The sequence below is a fragment of the Penicillium vulpinum genome (genome assembly GCF_028829585.1).
Source record: "Penicillium vulpinum strain IBT 29486 chromosome Unknown utg000003l_segment0_segment0, whole genome shotgun sequence".
NCBI classification, from domain to species: Eukaryota; Fungi; Ascomycota; class Eurotiomycetes; order Eurotiales; family Aspergillaceae; genus Penicillium; species Penicillium vulpinum.
The window spans coordinates 1,807,980-1,829,455 of NW_026643243.1; the positions used below are offsets into that span (position 1 = coordinate 1,807,980).

At 46.8% G+C, this 21,476-nt stretch overlaps 10 protein-coding genes across 10 annotated transcripts; 5 read left to right on the forward strand and 5 right to left on the reverse strand.

Moving 5' to 3' along the window:
* Nucleotides 1-3,132: 3,132 nt before the first annotated feature.
* N7479_005786 (type I polyketide synthase) lies at nucleotides 3,133-8,804 on the forward strand (the record flags this gene model as incomplete). The annotated part of the gene is made up of 6 exons (XM_057253482.1): nucleotides 3,133-3,452; nucleotides 3,502-3,805; nucleotides 3,860-4,996; nucleotides 5,067-5,187; nucleotides 5,260-7,409; nucleotides 7,461-8,804. The coding sequence occupies 6 exons, from the start codon at nucleotides 3,133-3,135 to the stop codon at nucleotides 8,802-8,804; spliced, it is 5,376 nt and encodes a 1,791-aa protein (XP_057107344.1).
* Nucleotides 8,805-10,589: 1,785 nt separating this feature from the next.
* N7479_005787 (S-adenosyl-L-methionine-dependent methyltransferase) lies at nucleotides 10,590-12,035 on the reverse strand (the record flags this gene model as incomplete). The annotated part of the gene is given in 5 exon segments (XM_057253483.1): nucleotides 10,590-10,712; nucleotides 10,776-10,815; nucleotides 10,875-11,036; nucleotides 11,102-11,890; nucleotides 11,908-12,035. The coding sequence occupies 5 exon segments, from the start codon at nucleotides 12,033-12,035 to the stop codon at nucleotides 10,590-10,592; spliced, it is 1,242 nt and encodes a 413-aa protein (XP_057107345.1).
* Nucleotides 12,036-13,139: 1,104 nt separating this feature from the next.
* On the reverse strand, nucleotides 13,140-14,327 carry N7479_005788 (S-adenosyl-L-methionine-dependent methyltransferase; the record flags this gene model as incomplete). The annotated part of the gene is made up of 1 exon (XM_057253484.1): nucleotides 13,140-14,327. The coding sequence occupies one exon, from the start codon at nucleotides 14,325-14,327 to the stop codon at nucleotides 13,140-13,142; it is 1,188 nt and encodes a 395-aa protein (XP_057107346.1).
* Nucleotides 14,328-14,765: 438 nt separating this feature from the next.
* N7479_005789 (Plant methyltransferase dimerization) lies at nucleotides 14,766-16,075 on the forward strand (the record flags this gene model as incomplete). The annotated part of the gene is made up of 3 exons (XM_057253485.1): nucleotides 14,766-15,193; nucleotides 15,250-15,525; nucleotides 15,592-16,075. The coding sequence occupies 3 exons, from the start codon at nucleotides 14,766-14,768 to the stop codon at nucleotides 16,073-16,075; spliced, it is 1,188 nt and encodes a 395-aa protein (XP_057107347.1).
* Nucleotides 16,076-16,751: 676 nt separating this feature from the next.
* On the reverse strand, nucleotides 16,752-16,946 carry N7479_005790 (uncharacterized protein; the record flags this gene model as incomplete). Its single annotated transcript, XM_057253486.1, has 1 exon — nucleotides 16,752-16,946. The coding sequence occupies one exon, from the start codon at nucleotides 16,944-16,946 to the stop codon at nucleotides 16,752-16,754; it is 195 nt and encodes a 64-aa protein (XP_057107348.1).
* A 162-nt stretch (nucleotides 16,947-17,108) lies between these two features.
* On the reverse strand, nucleotides 17,109-17,576 carry N7479_005791 (uncharacterized protein; the record flags this gene model as incomplete). Its single annotated transcript, XM_057253487.1, has 2 exons — nucleotides 17,109-17,315; nucleotides 17,364-17,576. The coding sequence occupies 2 exons, from the start codon at nucleotides 17,574-17,576 to the stop codon at nucleotides 17,109-17,111; spliced, it is 420 nt and encodes a 139-aa protein (XP_057107349.1).
* Nucleotides 17,577-18,282: 706 nt separating this feature from the next.
* N7479_005792 (cytochrome P450) lies at nucleotides 18,283-18,744 on the forward strand (the record flags this gene model as incomplete). Its single annotated transcript, XM_057253488.1, has 2 exons — nucleotides 18,283-18,340; nucleotides 18,392-18,744. 2 exons carry the CDS (start codon nucleotides 18,283-18,285, stop codon nucleotides 18,742-18,744), a joined length of 411 nt encoding a protein of 136 aa, XP_057107350.1.
* Nucleotides 18,745-19,034: 290 nt separating this feature from the next.
* On the forward strand, nucleotides 19,035-19,295 carry N7479_005793 (Cytochrome P450 E-class group I; the record flags this gene model as incomplete). The annotated part of the gene is made up of 2 exons (XM_057253489.1): nucleotides 19,035-19,081; nucleotides 19,121-19,295. The coding sequence occupies 2 exons, from the start codon at nucleotides 19,035-19,037 to the stop codon at nucleotides 19,293-19,295; spliced, it is 222 nt and encodes a 73-aa protein (XP_057107351.1).
* Nucleotides 19,296-19,356: 61 nt separating this feature from the next.
* N7479_005794 (Cytochrome P450 E-class group I) lies at nucleotides 19,357-19,752 on the forward strand (the record flags this gene model as incomplete). The annotated part of the gene is given in 4 exon segments (XM_057253490.1): nucleotides 19,357-19,483; nucleotides 19,509-19,525; nucleotides 19,545-19,682; nucleotides 19,717-19,752. 4 exon segments carry the CDS (start codon nucleotides 19,357-19,359, stop codon nucleotides 19,750-19,752), a joined length of 318 nt encoding a protein of 105 aa, XP_057107352.1.
* Nucleotides 19,753-19,868: 116 nt separating this feature from the next.
* Nucleotides 19,869-20,854, reverse strand: N7479_005795 (uncharacterized protein; the record flags this gene model as incomplete). Its single annotated transcript, XM_057253491.1, has 2 exons — nucleotides 19,869-20,671; nucleotides 20,734-20,854. The coding sequence occupies 2 exons, from the start codon at nucleotides 20,852-20,854 to the stop codon at nucleotides 19,869-19,871; spliced, it is 924 nt and encodes a 307-aa protein (XP_057107353.1).
* Nucleotides 20,855-21,476: the final 622 nt, after the last annotated feature.

The window sequence follows — 21,476 nt, forward strand, 5'->3', positions numbered from 1 at the left end:
GCGCTCAGTCCCTGGTGGGTGTACTATTAGATGTATTAGATATACCCTTTGCTAAAGAGCTGCGATGTACCTTTTTGTCAATAGGAGTAAATAGTATCACAAAACCAGAACAGATAATTAAATTTTAATTCTGACCAACTTGGTTGATAGTTGTTATCCCAGTATGTCACGGTTGACGCGCCTCGTGTTACTCTGCGAAGTGTTCCAAACTAGGAATAGCTTTGTTGACAACATGCATGGAGGTAGCATGTATGTAGTTGATCAACTTCCTTTGATTGGCTGTAAAATAAGGCGTACCCCAAGTTACATTTATGGTAAACTGACATCCCTGTCGTCAACTAGTTACACTACTGTGCCCAATTGGGCTGCACAGGCCGGGCTTATTCTAACGACTACCATCATGAGGCAAAGAATGAGATAAACAGGATTGATCCCGCATTGTAGTATTTACGGAAAAGGATGAAAATAAACACAATAATCTTCGGTAAGCACCGATAATCACGAGTAAGCATGATGCTGATCTTGAGGTAATCTCAATTACTTGCCACATTATGTACATATGTAGGTCTCAAGAAAGAAAAGCCACCCTCATAACTTCCCTTATCGGTTTCACGCCACTCAGCTGTAATTAAATCAAATATTTAGTACTCATATCATTGTATTTCGAAGAAGATGGCGATTCCTCGATCTTGGTCGTGCTCGTATCAGGTGGCGGCCTGGTGGCTCTTACACTGCGGCCGGTCTCGCATATGAAGGTGTTGATATTTTTTTTGCTTGAAGCAGATACCCGCCCCCGGCAAATATCCGTTTGCCAGAAACCACATATTTCCTGCTTAAGCAACTAAACTTTGCAGATTCCACATTGGGGACAGTCTGCTGCCTTTAATGAGACATTTACTGCGTTTTATCGACCTGGGAGACGCATTCGAGGAGCATGAATTCTAGAAAAAGGTGAGATAGCCATCGGGCAGATCAAGAGCGTATTTGTGTGTCTCATATAAGTTCAGATAGGCTGAAGTGTGGATGCAGCTCGGCGCATTTTTCAAGGTCAACGCAAAGAGTGCAGGATGTGAGTAGAACCTTGGCGATGTGTGGAGGTCTGTTCTGATGTCATCACAGACACAGACTTGATCCGGGCTAATGGTCCTAACGAATATTCCTGGAAGGTGGTGAGATCCGAATCGGATGAAATTATTTTTTCGCCATGCCGGAAAGAGTGGTGCAAAGAGTTTTGAGAATGTCTCGTTGGAGCCAGTAAATTTAGATCCTTATGGTAATGATAATTTCACCAGCCAACACAAATTGACCAACCCTAGACGACCCGTTTCGACTGAATAGAAGACGAAAGATGGTCGCTCTGGTACCATCTCGTTCGGCTATTTGGCGGATGCGGCAGGTTGAGTTGATACTCTGCCGACCAAGTACCTCAGGAACTGTAAATTTAACGAAAGCTTCAGAAAAAAGACTGCTCTGTGGGTGTACTTTATGGGTAAAGTTCGACTAAGTGTAGGAAGGGATCGCGCAAATCAACTCGTATCCAGAAGAATGGAAGGCGAGTCTATCAATGATACAAACTCTTACTTGTAGTCGCTGACCTAGTATTCGTATCTTTTTTTAGATGGGCCAGGTTGAGCGTGGATGCTGCCTTTACACAATGGCACAGTCTCAATCGGACCTGTTTTTGAAGAGGAATTTTCCTTGCTGAGAAGATCTGTGATCAGAAGGGATAACGGAAGCTCAAACGCTGAAAATTTTAGTTGCACTATGCCCAGATCTCTTCGTATTTGGAACCAGTTGAACTAGCTCCCGGTCTCAGACAAGCCGCGGATTATTCCCACAGTGTCAGCACTTATGATGGTCTAAACTTCCGTATTGTGGGCGATGTAGCATGTTTCATTGATCCATTCTTCTCGCCTAGTTATCATCTGGCGTTGCCCAGTGCCCAGTGTTTTAGCAGCGGCGACATAAATGATGTATCCGGGGAAATTGCAAAAAATTGGACTCTTCCAGATGGTACGCAAAAAAGGTTGATGAAGGTTACACTTTATTACTTTTTGTGGTAATGGCTGCTCTCAAGCAAATCCGCATGCAAGAAGAGCCAATCCTGTCCGACCTTGCTGAGGAAGGTTTTGATCGAGCATTCGCTGTCCTCAGGCCAGGTGAGATCACTCTGTCTCTTCCATCATCTTTCGTACAGGAATAGGAACACTTGAAGATGGACAGACAAGGGAGTCCCATGGTATTCTCAAACATCTAATATTGCACAGTCGCTGTTAATCTATTGATATTGAAATAACTGTAGTTACGTTGGCGATTGGGCACGAAGAAGTAAACTGAAGACATGAATGAGAGACCTCATATATTACCCTGTCATCTACCATCTCCATACACATAGGGTGATATAAACCATATACAATTTACATTAGTCCAGTCCGCTCATGTATGCACTACATCATGAGGACAAGTTATGGAAAATTCACATCTCAAGTCTATTAATTCGCAGCGTTGCAAGAGTGGGTGGAGAGGAAGACATATACTCAGCCTTGAGGTGGGGGTTTTAACATCAATATTATGCTCACAATATACGAGTTTGACAGCGTTGCGAGCGGAAATGATGAGATTAGTGAATAAACAGCAACGTGGAAGTTGACAATGATGAAAGTAGTGGCGACTTGTTAGATGCATATTTTTAAGCTACGTTGTGTGCAGGCGGTTGGATGCTGGGGCTGAAGTCGATCGTTTACGCGCTATTCAGCTCTGAGGCTGTGATATTTGGAATTTCAACCCAATATCGATCAACCCGGAGGTACAAGTAGTCACAGCTGAATTGCTAGAGCAGCTTGGTACCTGCAGTACCCTGCAGTTTTCAAATCGACTGGGAAGCAAAGAACGCCACTTGGACCATCGTTTAGAAGGTTTGACCCCAACAAGGCGTGCAGGTAAGCGTAAGTAAGCAGTTCAGATAGTGCAGTAATTGATTATATGCTGACGTGTAATACCCCGGGCAGACTAATGTCGAGTAATAGATAGATAGAAGGTGAATTCCAGTTAAATACTCGCGATATTAGAAGTGTTACGCCTACTAAAGTCTGGGATCACGGGCTATAACTTCTCGATAAAGCAAATATTGTCATGGCTTCGGCCAAGGTGTTGTATTTCTCGGGAGAAATCCCCCAAGGAGACCCAGAGGGTGATCAAAGAACGCTATTCCGAAAGCTAAAGCTGCTCAGCAAAGAGCGAGATCATGTGGTTCTAGCATCATTGCTAGAATGCGTGACACTGGCATTGAAGGATGAGTGTAGCAGACTAAGCCATCTCCACCGAGACCTAATCCCGACTTTCGAAAGCGTCCTCGATTTGACAGACCACGTTGTTCAATTAAGAAAAACGCCACTCGGCGGGGCTATCGAGCGAGTTTTGGTTTTGGTTTTTCAACTGGGAAGTTTTGTTGCGTATGTTTCACCCATCCACTTTAGATAACAAAACTCATATTCTGGCAAGATATCATGAGGCTCATCCACTGGAGTACAACTTCACATCCGTCAGCACTTCAGTCATCGGAAGGGGCTCGGGTCTCCTCTCGGCAGCCGCAGTTGCTCTTTCACCGAGCATTTTGATGATACCAAGCATCGCCGGAGATATTTGCCGAATGGCATTTCGTTTTGGTCTGATTGTCGATCAAGTTTGTCGATCATTGGAGGTCTCCCCCGATGAGATCAATGCCAACGGGGCCTGGGTATATTGTGTCCACGGGGTGGGTGAGGAAGACGCGCGTGATGCGGTAAATCAATTCAACGAAGACAAAGTGAGCACAAAGCTGAAATTGAACTCGTTGGATATATTCTAATTGACGCGATAGGCATATCCTTTAACCAACTGCGCGTCTGTTTTCAACGTCGATAACGCCGGAAGCTCTGTCAGCATAGGTGGACCACCCAGAACACTGAAGGCGCTTTTCTCCGAGTCTGAGGTCTTCAAGAAGACAAAAAATGTGGCAATGAGAAAAATCCAGGGTATGTGGCATACAGACAGGGTGTATGGCGTGGAGCACGTGGAGCAAGTCGTCCCAAAGATCGAATCCACACGTGAGCTACACATTCCGTTAATATCGCCAGTGAGCGGAGAGCCATTCCAGGAAATAGAGGCCGGACCGCTTCTCGAACAGATCATGGAAGAGATTTTGACCGAAAGGGTTCGGTGGGACTTGATTATTGAAACTGTCGCCAAGCGACTGAAGCAGGTGATGCCCAAATCGGCGCAACTGATTAGCATACAAACATCGCACTATAACCAGAACATGCTGGAAAGTTGGCAGATCGAATTGCCCGACGCAGCGGTGTCAGACCTCGCTATGGTGCCGGCTGTATTGGATCTTGCTCTGGGAAAAAGTCCGCCAAAGGACACAAGGTCGTCGAAGATTGCTGTCGTAGGTATGGCATGCCGTTTTCCGGGAGCAGACACCACCGAAGAATTCTGGGAGCGGTTGATGCAGGGTCAAGACATGCACCACGAGATTCCTGCCGATCGATTCGACGTTGCAACGCACGTAGATCCTACAGGAAAACGGCATAACACTTCAAAGACTTCTTACGGTTGCTTCGTTGACAACCCGGGACTATTTGAAGCTATGTTTTTCGGCATGTCACCCAGGGAGGCTGAACAAACAGACCCAATGCAGCGCTTAGCCTTAGTGACAGCATACGAAGCTTTGGAAAATGCCGGGTATGTCGACGGTCGAGGCATCATCCACCGCCAGCGCGTTGGTACCTTTTACGGCCAAGCCAGCGATGACTATCGCGAGGTCAACTCCGGACAGGAAGTAGGAACATATTTTATTCCCGGTGGATGCAGGGCGTTTGGCCCCGGACGTATTAACTACTTTCTCAATTTCTGGGGACCTAGCTTTAGTGTTGATACTGCGTGCTCTTCGAGTTTGGCAGCCATTCAAGCCGCGTGCTCGTCACTGTGGAGTGGAGATGTTGACATGGCCATTACCGTAAGTTTGCCGATGCACACGAAAAATAATCAACTTCTAAGAGCTAATTTAATCTTGACTTCTTACTTAGGGAGGAATGAATATTCTCACCAACTCTGATGTCTACGCTGGACTCAGCCAAGGCCACTTCCTCTCCCCAACGGGGGGCTGTAAGACCTGGGATGAGGGAGCAGACGGATACTGTAGATCTGGTATGCCATCGCCATTTTATTTTGATCACTACATGATCTCCAGGAAGTCCACTAACTGACATTTCTGAATAGATGGAGTCGGAAGCGTGGTTCTCAAGAGACTCGAGGACGCAGAAGCTGACAACGATAACATCCTAGCGGTAGTCTTATCGGCAGCTACTTCTCATTCGGCGGAAGCGGTTTCGATCACGCATCCCGACGACGCGGCGCAAGCTCTGTTGTACAATCAGATTGTCCGGCGAGCTGGGATTGACCCCCTGGATGTAGGATATGTGGAGATGCATGGCACAGGGACGCAAGCTGGTGATCCTACCGAGATGAAATCTGTGACCAGCGTGTTCGCGCCTCCCCGATTTCATGCCCATCGGCCAAAGCCCCTGCATGTGGGCTCAGTTAAAGCCAATATGGGTCATGGAGAGGCTGCTGCAGGAATCATGGCTTTTGTTAAGACTATGTTGGTCTTCCAGAATGGCATCATTCCACCTCATATCGGCGTGAAGACAGCTTTGAATCCTGCACTACCGGACTTGAGCAAGATAGGCGTCGTGATTCCATTCAAAGCTGCCGAGTGGGGGCCGACCAGTACGCAGAAGAGGCTGGCTATGGTCAATAACTTTGGCGCTGCTGGAGGTAACACAGCCATGATCATTGAAGAGGCCACTCCAAGGCCACGGCTATGTGATGACACACGCGAGGCTCATGCCATCACGATTTCAGCAAAGACAGCTCAATCTCTCAGCTTGAACATCAAGCGCCTTGTCGAGTATCTTGAAGTTTCGCAAGACGTATCTCTTGCCGACATTGCCTACACACTCTCGGCTAGGAGACGCCACTATCAATACCGGAAATCGGTTGTAGTAAGATCCTTAGCTGAGGCTGCCCAGCAGCTTCGACCGCACATCGAATCTGCTATAACTCAGAGTCCGACCTTAGTGAAACAACCACCGGTCGCTTTCGCTTTCGGTGGCCAAGGCAGTTTCTATGTGGGAATCGCAGGGGAGATTTACCAGGACTCTCCTTTCTTTCGAGCACAGCTCGATCAGTTTGACAGCCTTGCACGTCGCCAAAACTTCCCATCCTTCCTACCTGCCATCAATAGAACGAGTACTCGTGAAGACCTGTTACCTTGCTCCATACATCTCGCCATCGTATGTGTTGAGGTTGCACTCGCTCGGCTATGTATGACTTTTGGTATCAAGCCATGCGCCGTTATTGGACACAGCCTGGGCGAATACGCCGCACTGGCCGTGGCTGGTGTGCTGTCCGACAGTGATACAGTCTTCCTCGTTGGGACAAGAGCAGCTATTCTAGAATCAAACTGCTCATCTTACACGCATGGCATGGTCTCTGTTCGCGCCTCGGTGGCCGACATAGCGCGTGAAGCAGACGGCTCGCCATTCGAGATAGCATGTATCAATGGCCCCAATGAGACTGTTATTGGTGGTACTGCCGAACATCTGGAAGGATTTTCGGCTCGTCTGTCCAAAGCAGGATACAGAACAACACGTGTGGACGTGCCACATGCATATCACACAGCTCAAATGGACGATGTTATTAATGATCTTAATCGCCAAACCCAAGAGATTGTTTACAACACGCCAAGCATTCCCATCATATCTCCACGAGACTCAACAGTCATCGAGGCAGGCGCTAAAATCGACTCATCATATTTGACCGCCTCCTTAAGAAATACGGTTGACTTCGCCGGAGCTCTCAGTGCAGCATGGGAAGCTGGCGTAGTGTCGAAATCCACGGTCTGGGTTGAGTTCGGACCTCATCCTGTATGCAGCGGTTTCATCAGCCGTACACTTGCCGAAACCCGCCTAGCATGCTCTCCCCTTCGGCGAGACAGCGCTAATTGGACATCTTTGGTGAAAATGCTGAGCAGTCTATACGAGGTTGGTCTCCATATCGACTGGAATGAATACAATCGTCCATTTGAGCACGCACTCAGGCTTGCATCCCTGCCGAACTACGCTTGGAACAACAAGAACTATTGGATCCAGTACCGAGGAGATTGGAATTTGACCAAGGGCCAGATTTTACCAGAGCCAGCACTTCCGGTTGCTAGCGGGTTCCGAAAAGCAAGCATCCAACGACTCTACTCTGAAAATTACGGCGAATTGACAGCACAAGTTTTGGGAGAATGCAATATGACCGATCCATCACTCAACGATGTGATAGAAGGACATGCTATGAACGGCTATGGTGTTGCTTCGTCGGTAAGTTAATGATACCCTCCTTCTTTGCTCAACCCTTCTGACCCGTGATAGTTCCTTCATGCCGACATGGCATTTACATTGGCGCAAAGGATCCAAGAAGAAGCATTCTCCTCGGCATTCAGTGGAATGGGAATCAATGTTGCCAACTTCGAGTATCACGACCCGGTAGTGAAAGATCCAAACTCTCTTGCTCCACACCCCATTCTTGTTAATGGTGAAGCCAACCTCGAGAAGGGCGAAGTCCACATTAAGTGGTTCAACCCAGCCAATGAAAAATGGTACTGCCATGCCACAGCCTATTATGAAGACGCTTCGACCTGGCTGTCCAATTGGGCTCGAACGACCAGGCTTGTTACCAGTCGTATTGACGCACTCAATGCTATGTCAATCAAGGGTACGGCCAGCAAACTCACCACCGAACTTGCATACACTCTCTTTGGTAAGCTAGTGGGTTACTCTAGCATGTATCGTACCATGCAATCGGTCATACTCAACGAAGACGAAGCCGTGGCGGAAGTCGTTTTTCCTACAGACACCCAAGGAGACTGGGCTGTGCCACCGCATTTCATTGATGGCCTCGTATCTCTGTCTGGTTTCATCCTGAATGGTGGCACCCACTTTGACAATATCAACAACTTCTTTATCACGCCGTCATGGAAATCCATGCGATTTGCCAAGCCGTTGGCCCCTGGTGGTCGATATCTCGCATACGTGAGGATGGTGCCAGAAGCTATCGACGACAACAGCAAGCTGCCCTCTTATGTTGGTGACGTCTATATCCTACAGAACGGCGAAATTGTGGGCGTAGTTGAGGCCATCTTGTTCCGACAGTGGCCGAGACTGATGCTGAATCGCTTCTTCCGCCCAGCAGGCGCGACTAATCCTGCTCCTGTTACCAATAAGAAGAGAGCTGCGGCTGCAAGCCCACAACGATCTGCAAGCTCCCTACAGGAAAAGGCAATGGCTACAGCAGTCGCAGCGAAGTTAAATGGGAATCGTGCTGCATCCCCCATAACTCCTCCACGTTCTGGATCGATCAATAAGTCGGGTGGTGGTAGTCCAAAAACGTTGCCTGAGCTCGATTACAACATTCTCACTCCAGAAAGTTCGCCGACTCCGAATAAAGGGAGAGAAAGGAGTGACAGCGACAGCGGCTACGAAGAAGCCGACGGTATGGACGATGTTGCATCACGCGCTATAGACATTTTGGCCGAAGAGCTCGCTGTTGATATGGGCTTACTGACCGATGAGTGTGAAATTGCGGATATTGGGGTTGACTCGCTCATGTCGCTCGTTATCTCGCAGAAGTTGCGAGAAGATCTTGGCATTGAGATTCGTGACGCATTCTACCTCGAAATAACAACGATTGGGGATTTGAAGAAGCTAGTCTCCTAGACATATTTTTCTTTGGTTTTTCTTGTCTTTCTGTTGTTATTGCTTTGCTGTTTTTCATGTTTTACCTGTTTTCCCACCGTGTGTTCTCTGGTTTTAGAGTATTGGTTACATAGCCTCGACGTGGCTTCCAAAGCCACATCTGGAGCTGGTGGGTATAAAGATGCAATATAAACGATTTATACACACAGTGTCCAAGAATGTAAGAATCGGTGCCAAAACAAGCCACATTTTAGAATTCTAAATAGCTTCACTCCTGGCAAATTCTTACCTGCCACGCACAATCCAGGTAAACTTCTATAGTTAGAACAACTTCGTCCTACATAGGGACAATATTACCGCAGGTGTAGAAGACGATGGGTATTAGCCAATGACGAAAACGAGACTGGGAAACGAGAAGCTCAGCCAGAGTTGACAAATATGCTGGGCAACTGACCATGAATAATACACCATCAATTACAACTGGAGCGGGGGGGGGGGGAATACAGGAGGGGAGAGAGAGGGAGAGAAACAGAGAGGGGAGGCGGAAGGCAGAGGCCCGTAGACTTCCGCAGAGCCCACAAAGCTCAAACAAAGCCCAACCCGGACCCAACCCGCAAATGGACTAGGTTTTGAGCCCGGCCTCGAGTCCACTGATAGGCTATGGGCCTAAGATAGAAGTCCACTGCGGGTCAATAGGCCTCTAAATGGGCCCCAAACAGAACAAATATATCGAGAATTCAGAAGTTAAACCCCCTTGTAGGGTCTTTAAAATTACCCTCCGTTTTACCCCCGTTTCTAAGCCTTATCCTAAAGGTAATATTTCATTAGTTTAAATATCAAAAGGCGCTTTGTTTAGATAATTTATGAATCACAGAAATTCACTCAGAAAGTAGTAGTACTCCTACACAAACCCAAAATATATATCTTACCAAAATATTAAGACTAATAGTATCTCGACTTCTACAAGCTAGATTTTATTCAAAATTCAAAGATATACTTATATAGCTACTGTAATCCTAGATTTTAAATTTGAACTTTATATATCTGGTGGAAGGTCGTAATACAGCGATTACAGAGGCCGCCTTGGATAGGCTTTAATAGGGGCCCTATGGGCCCCCACTGATAGGCTGTGCGTTGGGTCGGGTTTCGAAGGTAGGGCCCATTTATGAGCTTTGCGGGAGTCTATCGGAGGGTGCACCCCGCCGCATTCGATATATATATTTTTCTTGTGTATGGGCTTTTGAGTCTGCGGGTTTACAATATGCAGGAATGGGCTGATTCCACTCTTTACAAATCAGCCTCTATATTTACTCTTAGGAGTGATCCCAACTCGGCGTTTGGCTTCGAGTTCTTGCTTCAGCTGGATGGAGCGCCTGCATAGTCATACGCAACTAGTTAGACTGCAACAGGTTAATTGAACTTTCATTGATTGATTGATTGACAAGATTACCGCCTCACACTACATCTCACTACGTTAGACGCATAATTCAGGGATTGAAATATTAGAAATGAGTCTAAACTACGCTTAAATACTTGTAGTTTATTAGGACTAATTACCTTGCAATCGGACGTACTTTTTTCACGTTATTGTTATTCAATTATTTGATTTCTTTATCCATCTCAGGCTGGGCAAAATCAGATATAAAGAGGCAGGAATTACCCCACGTGGGTATTCTTGCATTAATTCATATCAGCTTAGGTATCCACTGTCTCATTCTAGATAGGAATAAGGCGTATGAATTCCCCTTCCACCTAGTAGAGTATGTGAGACGCTTCCAGCGATAATATGCGAGGCATACCAGACCTTCAGGGTTGCCATACAATTTCAATGAGAGAAAGTCGAGAATTCTCAGGATATCTGATATCTGTGACCTTGAAACACTGGTCTGACTGAGAAATGACTTGTTCCCATTCCTCGACGTCACGAATCTGCAATTAAGATTCCCAGATGAGCATGGCAAACAGCATGTTGGTCTGTCTGGGTGCACGTACCTTGGCGTTGAAAATAGTCAGCATTCCAAAATCAACGTTTCTGAAACACGTACGATCAGCATTGTCAAAGTAAAGGGTCCAATTATATATGTAGCCTACCGCTGATATCGCTCAACACTCAAACTCATCGTATCAGCTGGAGGCATTATGTCGTCAAAGATGATGATCTTAGTGCCAGGCCTCAACGATGGGATCAAAGCCCTCAGTATGCGTTGAACATGCATATCGGGCCAGTTGTGCAAAACCCAACGAAACAAAAATCTAGAATCAACAACGTTAACAGTTAGCATACAATTCAGAGAGCTGATGTATTGGCCTTCACATACGCGTCAGCGTCCTTGACAGGTTGGTCGTTGAAAAAGTCATGAGGCATGAACGACACATTATTGGACTCTCGAACTTGAGCGGTTTCAAGTGCCCCGGGTAGGTCCTGGACCACGATCTCAAGTCCTGGGAACTCATCGGCCAGCGCAAAGGCCACGGCTCCCGTAGATCCGCCTATGTCGACAAGTTTGCCGGTCTGCAAATCCTTCGGCCAGGTGTTGATGAGATGTCGTGGTGAGTACGCCTCATCTTTTTGAAAAGCCCTCATGACACCTGTAAACTTTCGAGCCAGCTCGGGGTGCTGCTCAAGGTACATGTACATGCTAGACTCGCTGGCTCCTTTGGCGAACGTGAAGCCAGTTTTAGCGGGGTCATTAGCCGCGGGTTCCTTTCTCAAGGCTTCGGTCAGCCCAGTACCAGCAGTAAATATGATATCTGTAGATAAACTGCTCCAGTCTTTGATCAGTGGATCTCGCGCCATGACCTTGGTCGTCGCCGTATGTGCCACGTGGCCTGGCCGTGGCTCGTAGAACATATGGTAGGGCATTCCCGCCCGCAGAACCTGACGGAGTACGGATGTACCGACGTTAACTGTCTTGGAGAGGTCATCATAAGAGACATCGCCTGTAAGAGGCACATGCTGGGCTATGTCAAAGTCGAAGATGAATTGTGTCACGCCGAACATGGTTAAAACTGCCCATCCAGGTAGTAAACGAAGCTCAACAGGACCCATCGCTAGGTCACTTAGCTCGAGTGTAGCATCGATAAGTGCCCGTCGGCATCCTTCCACGCTATCTGGATATTTCACATCAAGCGGTGCATCAGGGCCCAAACTAAGGGGGGCAATCCTTGTTCTTCACGATATATCTCAATTTTGGTGGTGTTTTCAGCGATGATCTTTGCCAAGCAAACTGATCGACTTGTATTGAAGGCCATATTTTCGTAATACTTGAAGATCGACAAATAGTACTCAGACCATGCTATGGAAAAGCTCTGGGCCTTATTTATAGTTTCCAATGCGAGTGAACCCTCATGTGTTGACAAAGGCTAAGCAACTTGCGCCAACTCAATTCGTGATGGTTTGCATATAAGCAACGAGTGATTATGAGGGTGTAAGCAATAAACAATGTAAGCAATACATGATTACTAGGTTGCAAGAAAGTGGATGCATGGCCCGTACATTACAAGCTCCAGGTTTTAGAATACGGTTATTTCCACAAATTTGATCAACCCGGTCTTTAATACAAAGGTTTTATGACTATATTTATGCTACAAACTACTAGGTAACATACGTATGCGGGTGGCTCAGGAATGCTGCGTGGGCAAATAGAATTGTGAAGAACTAGTAAGCCTGAAGGTATATCAGATCATGCAGTGATTTCAAGTAACAACTATTATATGAGTTACAAATAGTAAGCAAAGCAGAGAAAGATAATGCCATCTGAACTGGTAGAAGGAGAAAGACTATATCCATCTAAGCTGGGGGCTGCACTGTCAGTTACATATTGAAGAGGGGAACGCTCAAGGAGGTGTGTTCTCAGGCATACGGGTCAATTCAGCACTCGCAATTCAGCACCATACTCAGCTAGCATACAGAAGGTACTAGGGCTCCTTCCAACGGGATGAATTCAGAGAGGTATAGGGATGTGTTTTTCTCAATCTGCATCTATCTGCTACCTACTAGTTATACCCTTCGTACCCTAATGATTACATAATGAAGCTCCGAAATAAAGAAAGAGGAGGGCATAGCAGGGCCCATAGTAGTGGAGGACGAGGTTCCCCACTACAATATGTATTAACACCTATATCAAGTATCCTCAGTGTGCGCGAACCATAGACCACTCGAAAGGCTTCTTTGCTTCAAACTCGTCCCTTTTCTGGGATTGGGTGGATCCAATTCCTTTTTTAATTCTCGACAGCGTACATACGCAACCGCCCAGCGAGAGCGTGGCCTACGGCGATCTCTACGTCGACATGCCCGTCATTCTTATAGCAGAAAATTATTCAAATTGCTCCTTGCCCTTTGCTACTGAAAGCTCATTAGATCTTCAAGCTTGCCTCCACAATTCCGTACTCTAACCCGGATGCACGATGAACTCCATCGATCACCAGGCCGGCCTCATCGAGGACTTCACAGAAATTTCGCTCCGTTCTTTCTTTGCCGCCAATGCACAACATAATCATATCTGACACGGTACTGAATGCAGTGCCATTGTCAGCAAATAGGATATTCTCGGCTATCAAAACTTTTGAATCAGGCCCCATTACTGGTACTATCTGCTTCAACAGCTGGACAAGTTCGATATCGCCCAAATTATAAGCTACTGCACGTAGGTGGTATGCCTTCGCATTTGAAATTGGCTGACGAGCAAGGTAGTCATGCTCAAGAAGCTGCACGCCAGAGGGAAGCAATCCCGTCGTCCTGGCTAGCTCAAGCGTCTCTGCGCGATCTTCCAAGACGCACTGTTCAGGTCGTATCTGAGGGAATGCTTGCAGGATCTCCTTAATAACATGTCCACTTCCCCCACCCACATCCACGAACACGATTCTTTCACTATCCTCGCAGGCAATTTTGGCATAGTCAAATACGCCTGCGTATGGCCGCAAATGTTGGACATTCATTGCCAAAGTGTGTACGCCTTCCATTCTTTCTGGCATTGTGGACAGAATCTCGAATGTAGCCTTGCCATCATGGCCTTCATTCCACGTGAACGGACTGTGCATAGCGCTTTTTGCCTCTTCCTTATCCTTCACAGCCAGGTACTCGGGCAGCCTAATCAAGGCGCGAATTCCTTCGTCATAACACGGCGCGAAAAGCGCCCCAAGCAAACCATTATAGGCCAATGATGTGTGCGTGTGGCGATATCCTCCATTCTCGCGAATAATAAAATCTGTTCTTGTCACTACTCTCAGGAGACGCTCGAGTAGGGATGCCTGGGTTTTGGTGGCCAGCGCAAGGTCTTGGAGGGAGATAGAACCTGTACTCGGAATAGTCTGTATGACATTCAACGACAGTAGTGTCCTAATAACAGCCGTTTCCATTGTCCTGAGAATCAATGATGTAGCATGCTCTTCGGGGGACTGCACAAGAGCGGCAAGTTCCTCGGATTTCTTCAAGAATGGCGAGCTATCGACCATAAACTGCTCAGAAGAACCCTTGAAGGTTCCACTCAAGTCTGCAATTTCTGCCACAAGGGCATGGATGCGACTGAACTGACCAGGCGTCATGAGACAAAGTTTGATGAAAGCAGTCGGAGTGACAATGACAACGAAGTATTCTCAAGTTGGACAGTGGATGGGGTTACAAAGATCATTGTTACATTGAGTATGGACGCATAAGACATTATGTACTTTTTTTCCAGTTTCCCACATGAATTACGATTTTTGGTCCGTGTCATCCTTGTTATGTATCAGCGTTTACATGTAAGCTCGTGGATGTAATCAGCGATGTAAGCCGTCTTTCATGACCTGTCATCATACATGGTGTCATATTTGCATGCATGTAAGCATACCATCTGTGGATCTGGCTGTAATACTTCAATAGACGTGCAGATGTAGCTTTTTGACGTGCTCAGCGTTCTGTTTATAGGGTATAAAAGATTTGAAGTCTCCATATGGCCTTCGCCTCTTAGCTAGCCAATCCCATAACTAATCCACCATATCAATATGTCTACCACTGAGGAATGGATTCAGGAATTCGAAGCTCTCTGCAGTCGAGCTTCTACATTATTCTCTTCTGGCACTGAGGATGAGGCTGTTCGCACTCGTGCATTGCACCTTGCTGAAAAGGCTGTACATCAACTCCATACCCCTATGACTTTTGCCGACGCGCAGACTTGGGGTCCACTTGAGCTGTTTGGTACCGGGGTTGCTTGTGAGATGGGCATATTTGACCTTCTCTCCAAGCACTCGGGGTCACTCAGCACCGCCGATATTGCTAAAGAACTTGATGCCGATCCAGGCTTGGTTGCTCGAATCATGCGTCTGCTGGATGCACATTATATGGTTGACCAGATCTCCTTGGGCCAATATGCAGCAAATGCAATCACTAGGGACTACGTACAGCCATACAGGAAAGGCAACGTCATGACTCAGTGAGTATCTCACATTCCCCTACTTACAATACGGCTGCTAATAGTGATAAACTCAGAGTGGGGTTGATGCCCTCATATTTTGCTCTTCCTACCTGGCTTCGTGAAAACAATTACAAAGTGATACCTGACGCAAATCATTGTGGCTGGCAGGTCGGGGCCAATACCACCAAATCATTTTGGGAGAGCATGTCAGATGACCCGCGTCTCAGCAAATACTTCAACGATTACATGACAATCCCCCGTATCACCGAGGAGGAGAATCTTGTTCACGTCTACCCGTTTGAAACTATCTTCGCCAACTCTACCGCCGATGATATCCTTTTCGTTGATATGTGAGCATCACCCCCTTGAGTGAAGAAAAGAAAAAGGAAGATTCAAACTAATGCTGTCTCACCCAGTGCCGGCGGTCTGGGTCATCAGGCTATGCGTGTTCGCAACGCCTTCCCACGTTCTCGGGGTCGCATCATTTTGCAAGACCTTCTTCAAGTCACTAGCAAGATCACGGCTGCCTCTCTTCCCGACGTTGAAATCATGGACCACGACCTGTCGTACCCACAACCTATCAAAGGCGCCTACATCTACTATCTTCGTAGTGTCCTGCACAATCATGCCGACCACATGGTCGTCCAATACCTCTCACGAATTGCCGCGGCTATGGGTCCAGAATCGAGAGTATTGATTCATGAGGCCCTAATGACAGACGTCAACCCAGCTAAAAATATCACAAGATACGACTTGAGTATGTTGGCGTCATGTGGAGGTGGGCAGAGGTCTGAAGCAGAACAGAAGGCATTGTTGGAGAAGGCCGGGTTGGAGGTATTAGAGACAACGACCTCGCCGAAAAACTGGCCAATTATGGAGGCCAGATTGAAGAGAGAGTAGAGGAACGTGGTTTCATTAGCTTGTGATCATAGACCTGTGGAAATGGACTGTGACCTCACAGTAATTCCACTGTCTGCTTCATTGGATGCTTTCATTGTTCATTGAAGTTGCCAACCCACCTAATTACTTGCTTTAAAATCTCGATATATGTATATTTCAATAAATTGGTAAGATTTAATTGGGCTAGAGGGTAATATTCTACGGCAACTATTCTCAAAGTTTCTGGAAGAGAATCGACCAAGTCTGCCAGAGCTGAGTGAAATTTATATTATTTGGTGAACGAGCTGGGGACCGCAAACTAATAATAGCATTTTCAGCTATGTGCAGGAAACGAGTTTTGATGAGCTGACAAACGACACTCCATGCATCACATGGGTATCAACCTGAGCTGTCTCAATTTGTTGAACATATTGACAAACGATTGGTAAGGATTAATGTGATCAGTCCATCCGAAACAATGCTCTTTGTTCACTCTCAGTGTAGCACTCCACGTCCGCTGAAAGAGAAAGTCTCCAAAATCCCAGTCGTCAATGTCAAATATCGCTTTGGCACCCGGCAAACCCTCACGATTGCACAAGTCCTCCAATACCTTACGTTCGTCCTAACAACACTCGGCCAGGCTCTATTCGACCTGCAACCCGCCCTCTCTGGGCACAAATTTTTCGAAATGCAGCTGTTACTTGGCTTTCGCGCCGAGACATTTCGCAAGACGTGGCCACATATACAGCCAAGAAAAATACTGCCCCTTGGTGACGTTGAAGGCCTCATTGGCGCATAATCTCTGGGTCAAAGCAAATATAGTCAGGTCAGCAATCAAAGATGCGTACGACATGTCCTCGGCGCCCTCCCAATATCGCTGCTTCGTCGGCATTGAGGCGGAGATCCACATCTTGCGACAGATCAAGAAGTACATAGCAATGGCCAGGGGCTTATTCAGGCCATAGGGCTACTGGTTTGCATCGATGATAGCCTCGGACCGGATGACATTCCACGACCAGGTCTTGCAACGCTGCATCTCAGTGATTTTGTCTTCTTAGCGGAAATATAAGCTTTCGAATGGTCCATAGCAGCGCGGGCTGCTTTCTTGCACTGGAGATGGCACGAGTTCGATATGGAGATTGTAGTACTTCCTCCCACTCGGAAGCGTAATATTCTCCAACTTGGGCGCTGTATTGTCGATAGCCGTGAGGAAGTTTTCGAACAGGGTTTTGTTTACAGCGTACGACTCTGCGAAATCGTCCTTGTGAAGGTAGGAACAAAGTTATGCATAGCTGACAGGGCCACAGACCTCCTTCATCTTTTCCTCTGGGTAGGAAACATCATATGTGAAGTTGAGTACGATAAACTTAATCCGAGGGTCCGCGAAGATACACTCAAAAGGGCTCCTCAATGTGACTATAATGGAGTCCCGGTTGTCAGAGGTGGTTGTGTTGCAGGCATGCTTAATAATGGCGCTACCACGGAGGCCACTGGCACCGGAGGTAAAAGCAGTTTTTGCCATATCATAACACACAACTGGTGAACTAATTGGTCGAAGTGCAAACCAGTACTAAGCACTACTTGCAGATACCAATCATCAAAAAACACACAGCATACAGTCATGATACACGAATAGGGTAGTCATCATATTTGTTGTTCTACCCGGCTGACCTCCTATCAGGTAAAGTGAGGAACCCCGTCCATCTAGCTTGTCAACGAACTGAACGAACAAAGTGAGGCGATGATCCCCACACTGATATGATAGTGTAAGCTTAGCCTGCAGATACGTGTTCCTCTCTCTCTCGCGGAGTCTTAGCTTGTGAGATGTGCTAACCAATAGAGTACTGGCACAGTATTATTACGTCTCAGTGCTCGTAGTCTTTTCTTTGGAAACTGTTTTGTTACTGTCATATTTAGGGTTACTCAACTACATGGATCATCATCCGTAAGCACCCTGGGAGCTTGGCGTAATCTTGTATAATCATGGCTTACTACCCAGGACTAAGCAAATTACTAGTAATGATACTGATTACACTCCAGCTTATGACTACAAAACACTCGGCCATGAATACTGCCGAACTAGTGTGGCATTCCAGTGAAATGGCCATAGTGAAGGTGGACCCTATCTAGCTTGATAAACTCTGACCGAAATCTCAAATGGTGAAAATCATACAAGATAAAGAGTATTAGCTTTATTCTTGTTACAAGTTTGGTTGCCACCTTTTGGTATGTCTTATCGTGGTGTATCTACTGCCGGACATTCCATCCTCTCAGCAAATTTCCTGGGTTGTTCTGGTCATCTATCACCCTACTATAGCTGACCGATTCTATATCAAGAGGAGGTCTGGATGTGTTGCAATGTGAAAGATGTGGACCAACTTTTCGCATCGCACCAGATGAGATTGCCTATGCAGATCCCGAGGCCATTCGCAAGATATACAGCACAATCTCACCACTCAACGAGTCTGATTTCTATCATATCTGGGATGCGGGAGCCTCTCCAAATATCCCAAACCGTTTACCATCGTCGACGAAAAGATGAATTTGAGCGGAGACGCATAATGAGCAGCGTGTACAGTATGTCTACTGTCTTGACCTTGAAGTCATACATTGACGACTTTAGTCGCTTGTTCGTCGAGCGTATGACTCAGCGAACCATTCCACCTGCCTGGGCACCTGAAACAATTTGATCTCGGAGATTGGTTTCTATATTGAGACTCATTCTCTTCCTGGTCTATAAGGCTACATATTGATGAAATTCATTTGCTAGGTACGTCTATAAATTTGCTGGAGAGCCCTCTTTTGGCCACTCCCTTGGCTTTATTGAGAATGATGGGAGCCAGGCCTTTCTCGCATCTTTGAAGTTAATGCTTCCCGTACTAGCAACGGCTGCGGTTCCGTCGCTCTGTGGGCTGATTATGGGTTTCCTTACCCCCAGTTCTACCGCACGCAGATGCAATCCGCTGATACGCATGACTAAATGGTAGAACTGCAGGAGCGGATCCAATTACGATTGAGCTGCAAGCAGTGTTCTTTACCTTGCAAGATATCGTTCTATACATGAAGAGTTGGGAAGGAGATTTACCAAGCCGCGGAGAGCAGAAAATTATTCGAACTCCCCAATTATTCCGAAACCTTCCATCTCCCATTTCTCAAGGCAAAGATTAATGAGGCATTGCGGTTACATCCTGGCGTTAGATGCAATGTGCCTCAGGTCTTCGGTAAGAATGGGATTAAGTGAGCAGGAACGTACATCCCTCCAGGATGGAAAGTTGGTATGAACGCGGCCGTCGTAAGGCAAGATGGGGGTTTATATGGCCCAGATGCCAAAATTTTTCATCCAGAAAGATGGAATGAACACTAACTACGACATACACAGATGCAACAACCTGGTGTTTGGGGCAGGTACCTCGTTGCATTGGCCAGCAGGTGAGTCGATTCAGATACTACATAGGTGAACTATATTACGAGGTAGCTAATGTCGTTATAGGTTTCTCTTAGCGAGATATACAAAATGGTACCACTATTGATTCACAAATTCGATTTTGGTTTAGTGGACCCGAGTAAAGACTGGACGACTCATGACTTCTTATTCAACAAGCAGAGTGGCATTCGGGTCAAATTCAAGGTCCGAGGCCTATGTCTGTTCGAAATCCATGCAGTATATAACTGCCGCCCCACCTCGTCCGTCCCTTTAGTCACAACACATACTACAAGAACAAACGAAACGATTTTAGACTTGAGGTTAGAAAAATATATATCATTTGTGATGATGACGTCGAGCTTCTATATGTGGAGATGCAAATATACTCACTCATTCTACGTTGACTGTGGCCCCAAATTCTAGTAGTAGTTTCACAGCCACCTCACTTCCCGCGCCAACCGCGACTGATAGCGGTGTCTGCCCGTCCTTGTCTCGTATGTTCAGCAACGAAGTGTCCCCACCGCAATATCTCAGAAGCCGGTCCAACATACTGTGACGATTATGGAACACAGCCCAGTGGAGGGCCGACCAGTGACCATTATCAACATGTGCTATACTGGCCCCATGTAATAGCAATAGTTCTAATATTTCCTCATGGCCTCCGATCACCGCATACAACAGAGGCGTCAGGCCAGCTTTGTCTTTCGAGTTGCAATCGGCGTTATGCTCTAGTAAAAGGCATACAACCTTGCTATTTCCAGTCTGCACTGCTCGATGAAGCACGGTCGGTACTGCTGGCACTCTGTCACTTTCGTTGTGATCGACAGAATCACCCGGGTTGCTCGTTGTATGATATGCTCTTGAGTCTTTCAGCTCTAAAGGGGGAACAAGGGCAGTAGAAGCAAAGGGTGCCGTGTGTTTCAGTGTCGTTGTCCAGAAATCGTCCGCGCCTTTGTTCATCCCGCGATCGTTGGGATCCAAAAGGAAATCATAATCAATCACAATATCTCCGCGATTCTCATCATAACGGCATATTGAAGACTGCCTGCGACTCGTGCACATTGGAATGGGCAATGTGAGTGGTGTCAATGCGCAGGAGGCTAATGGACTAATATCGTCGAGGGTATCGGAGGCGCCGTTTTGTGGATGTGATTGATCTTGGTCTGGGGTTGCTTTCCGCTCGCGATTTTTCTCTGCTCATGAGCGATCGAAAAGTCAATATCATCGACATTTCATGGTGGGCAATTTCACTAACGTCTGAATCGCTTCTGTGCCCGACGATTCTGCTCACGGCGGCGATCCGCCACCGCCGCCTTTGCTCGAGGGGAGCTAGAATCCTGTCTTGATGTTGGAATGCCGCATGAGGTGCATAGCATTCTGAAATTCCCGAGTTTCGCTGAGCGCTGTTGCGTAATCGGGTGGATATCTGGCTGCTTCTGCTTGCAGGAATATATATGTAAAGGATCTGATTATGCAAGGAGGACACCTGTCACTTAAGTGAGAGGGTTGAGGCCATATTTATGCTCATTTTATCTGCTCGATAAATAATCCCAGGATTAGCCTCACTTTGGAGATCAATCCCAGTTTGATCAGTTGTGCATGTCATCAATCAGGCAATCCAGTATACCATGCATGTGACCTGTCGAGCTGAAAACATGTTAAATTACCACTATCCTTCCAAATCGATTGGATGACATCAATACTAGTCCGTGCGTCTATCTGGCAAATTGATATCTTCCACCGAGAAGCTGATGATTGTTTTCGGTGTGCATGGTGGGGTGCTCGTGCCCTCCTAGGGACGAACCCCCATCAGCTCGGCCCTAGAGTTAGTTCCCGGTGCCTAGGTCTTGGCGCAGATCAACTATTGAGGGGACTCCCGTATATCGGGATGTCTTATATGCGGTGCCACCCTACGTTAGAACGCCTTGTAAGCGATGCCACCCTATACGGTACTGCAAATTTCTTAAGTTGCCAATCACATACACGAGCTTAGTCGCA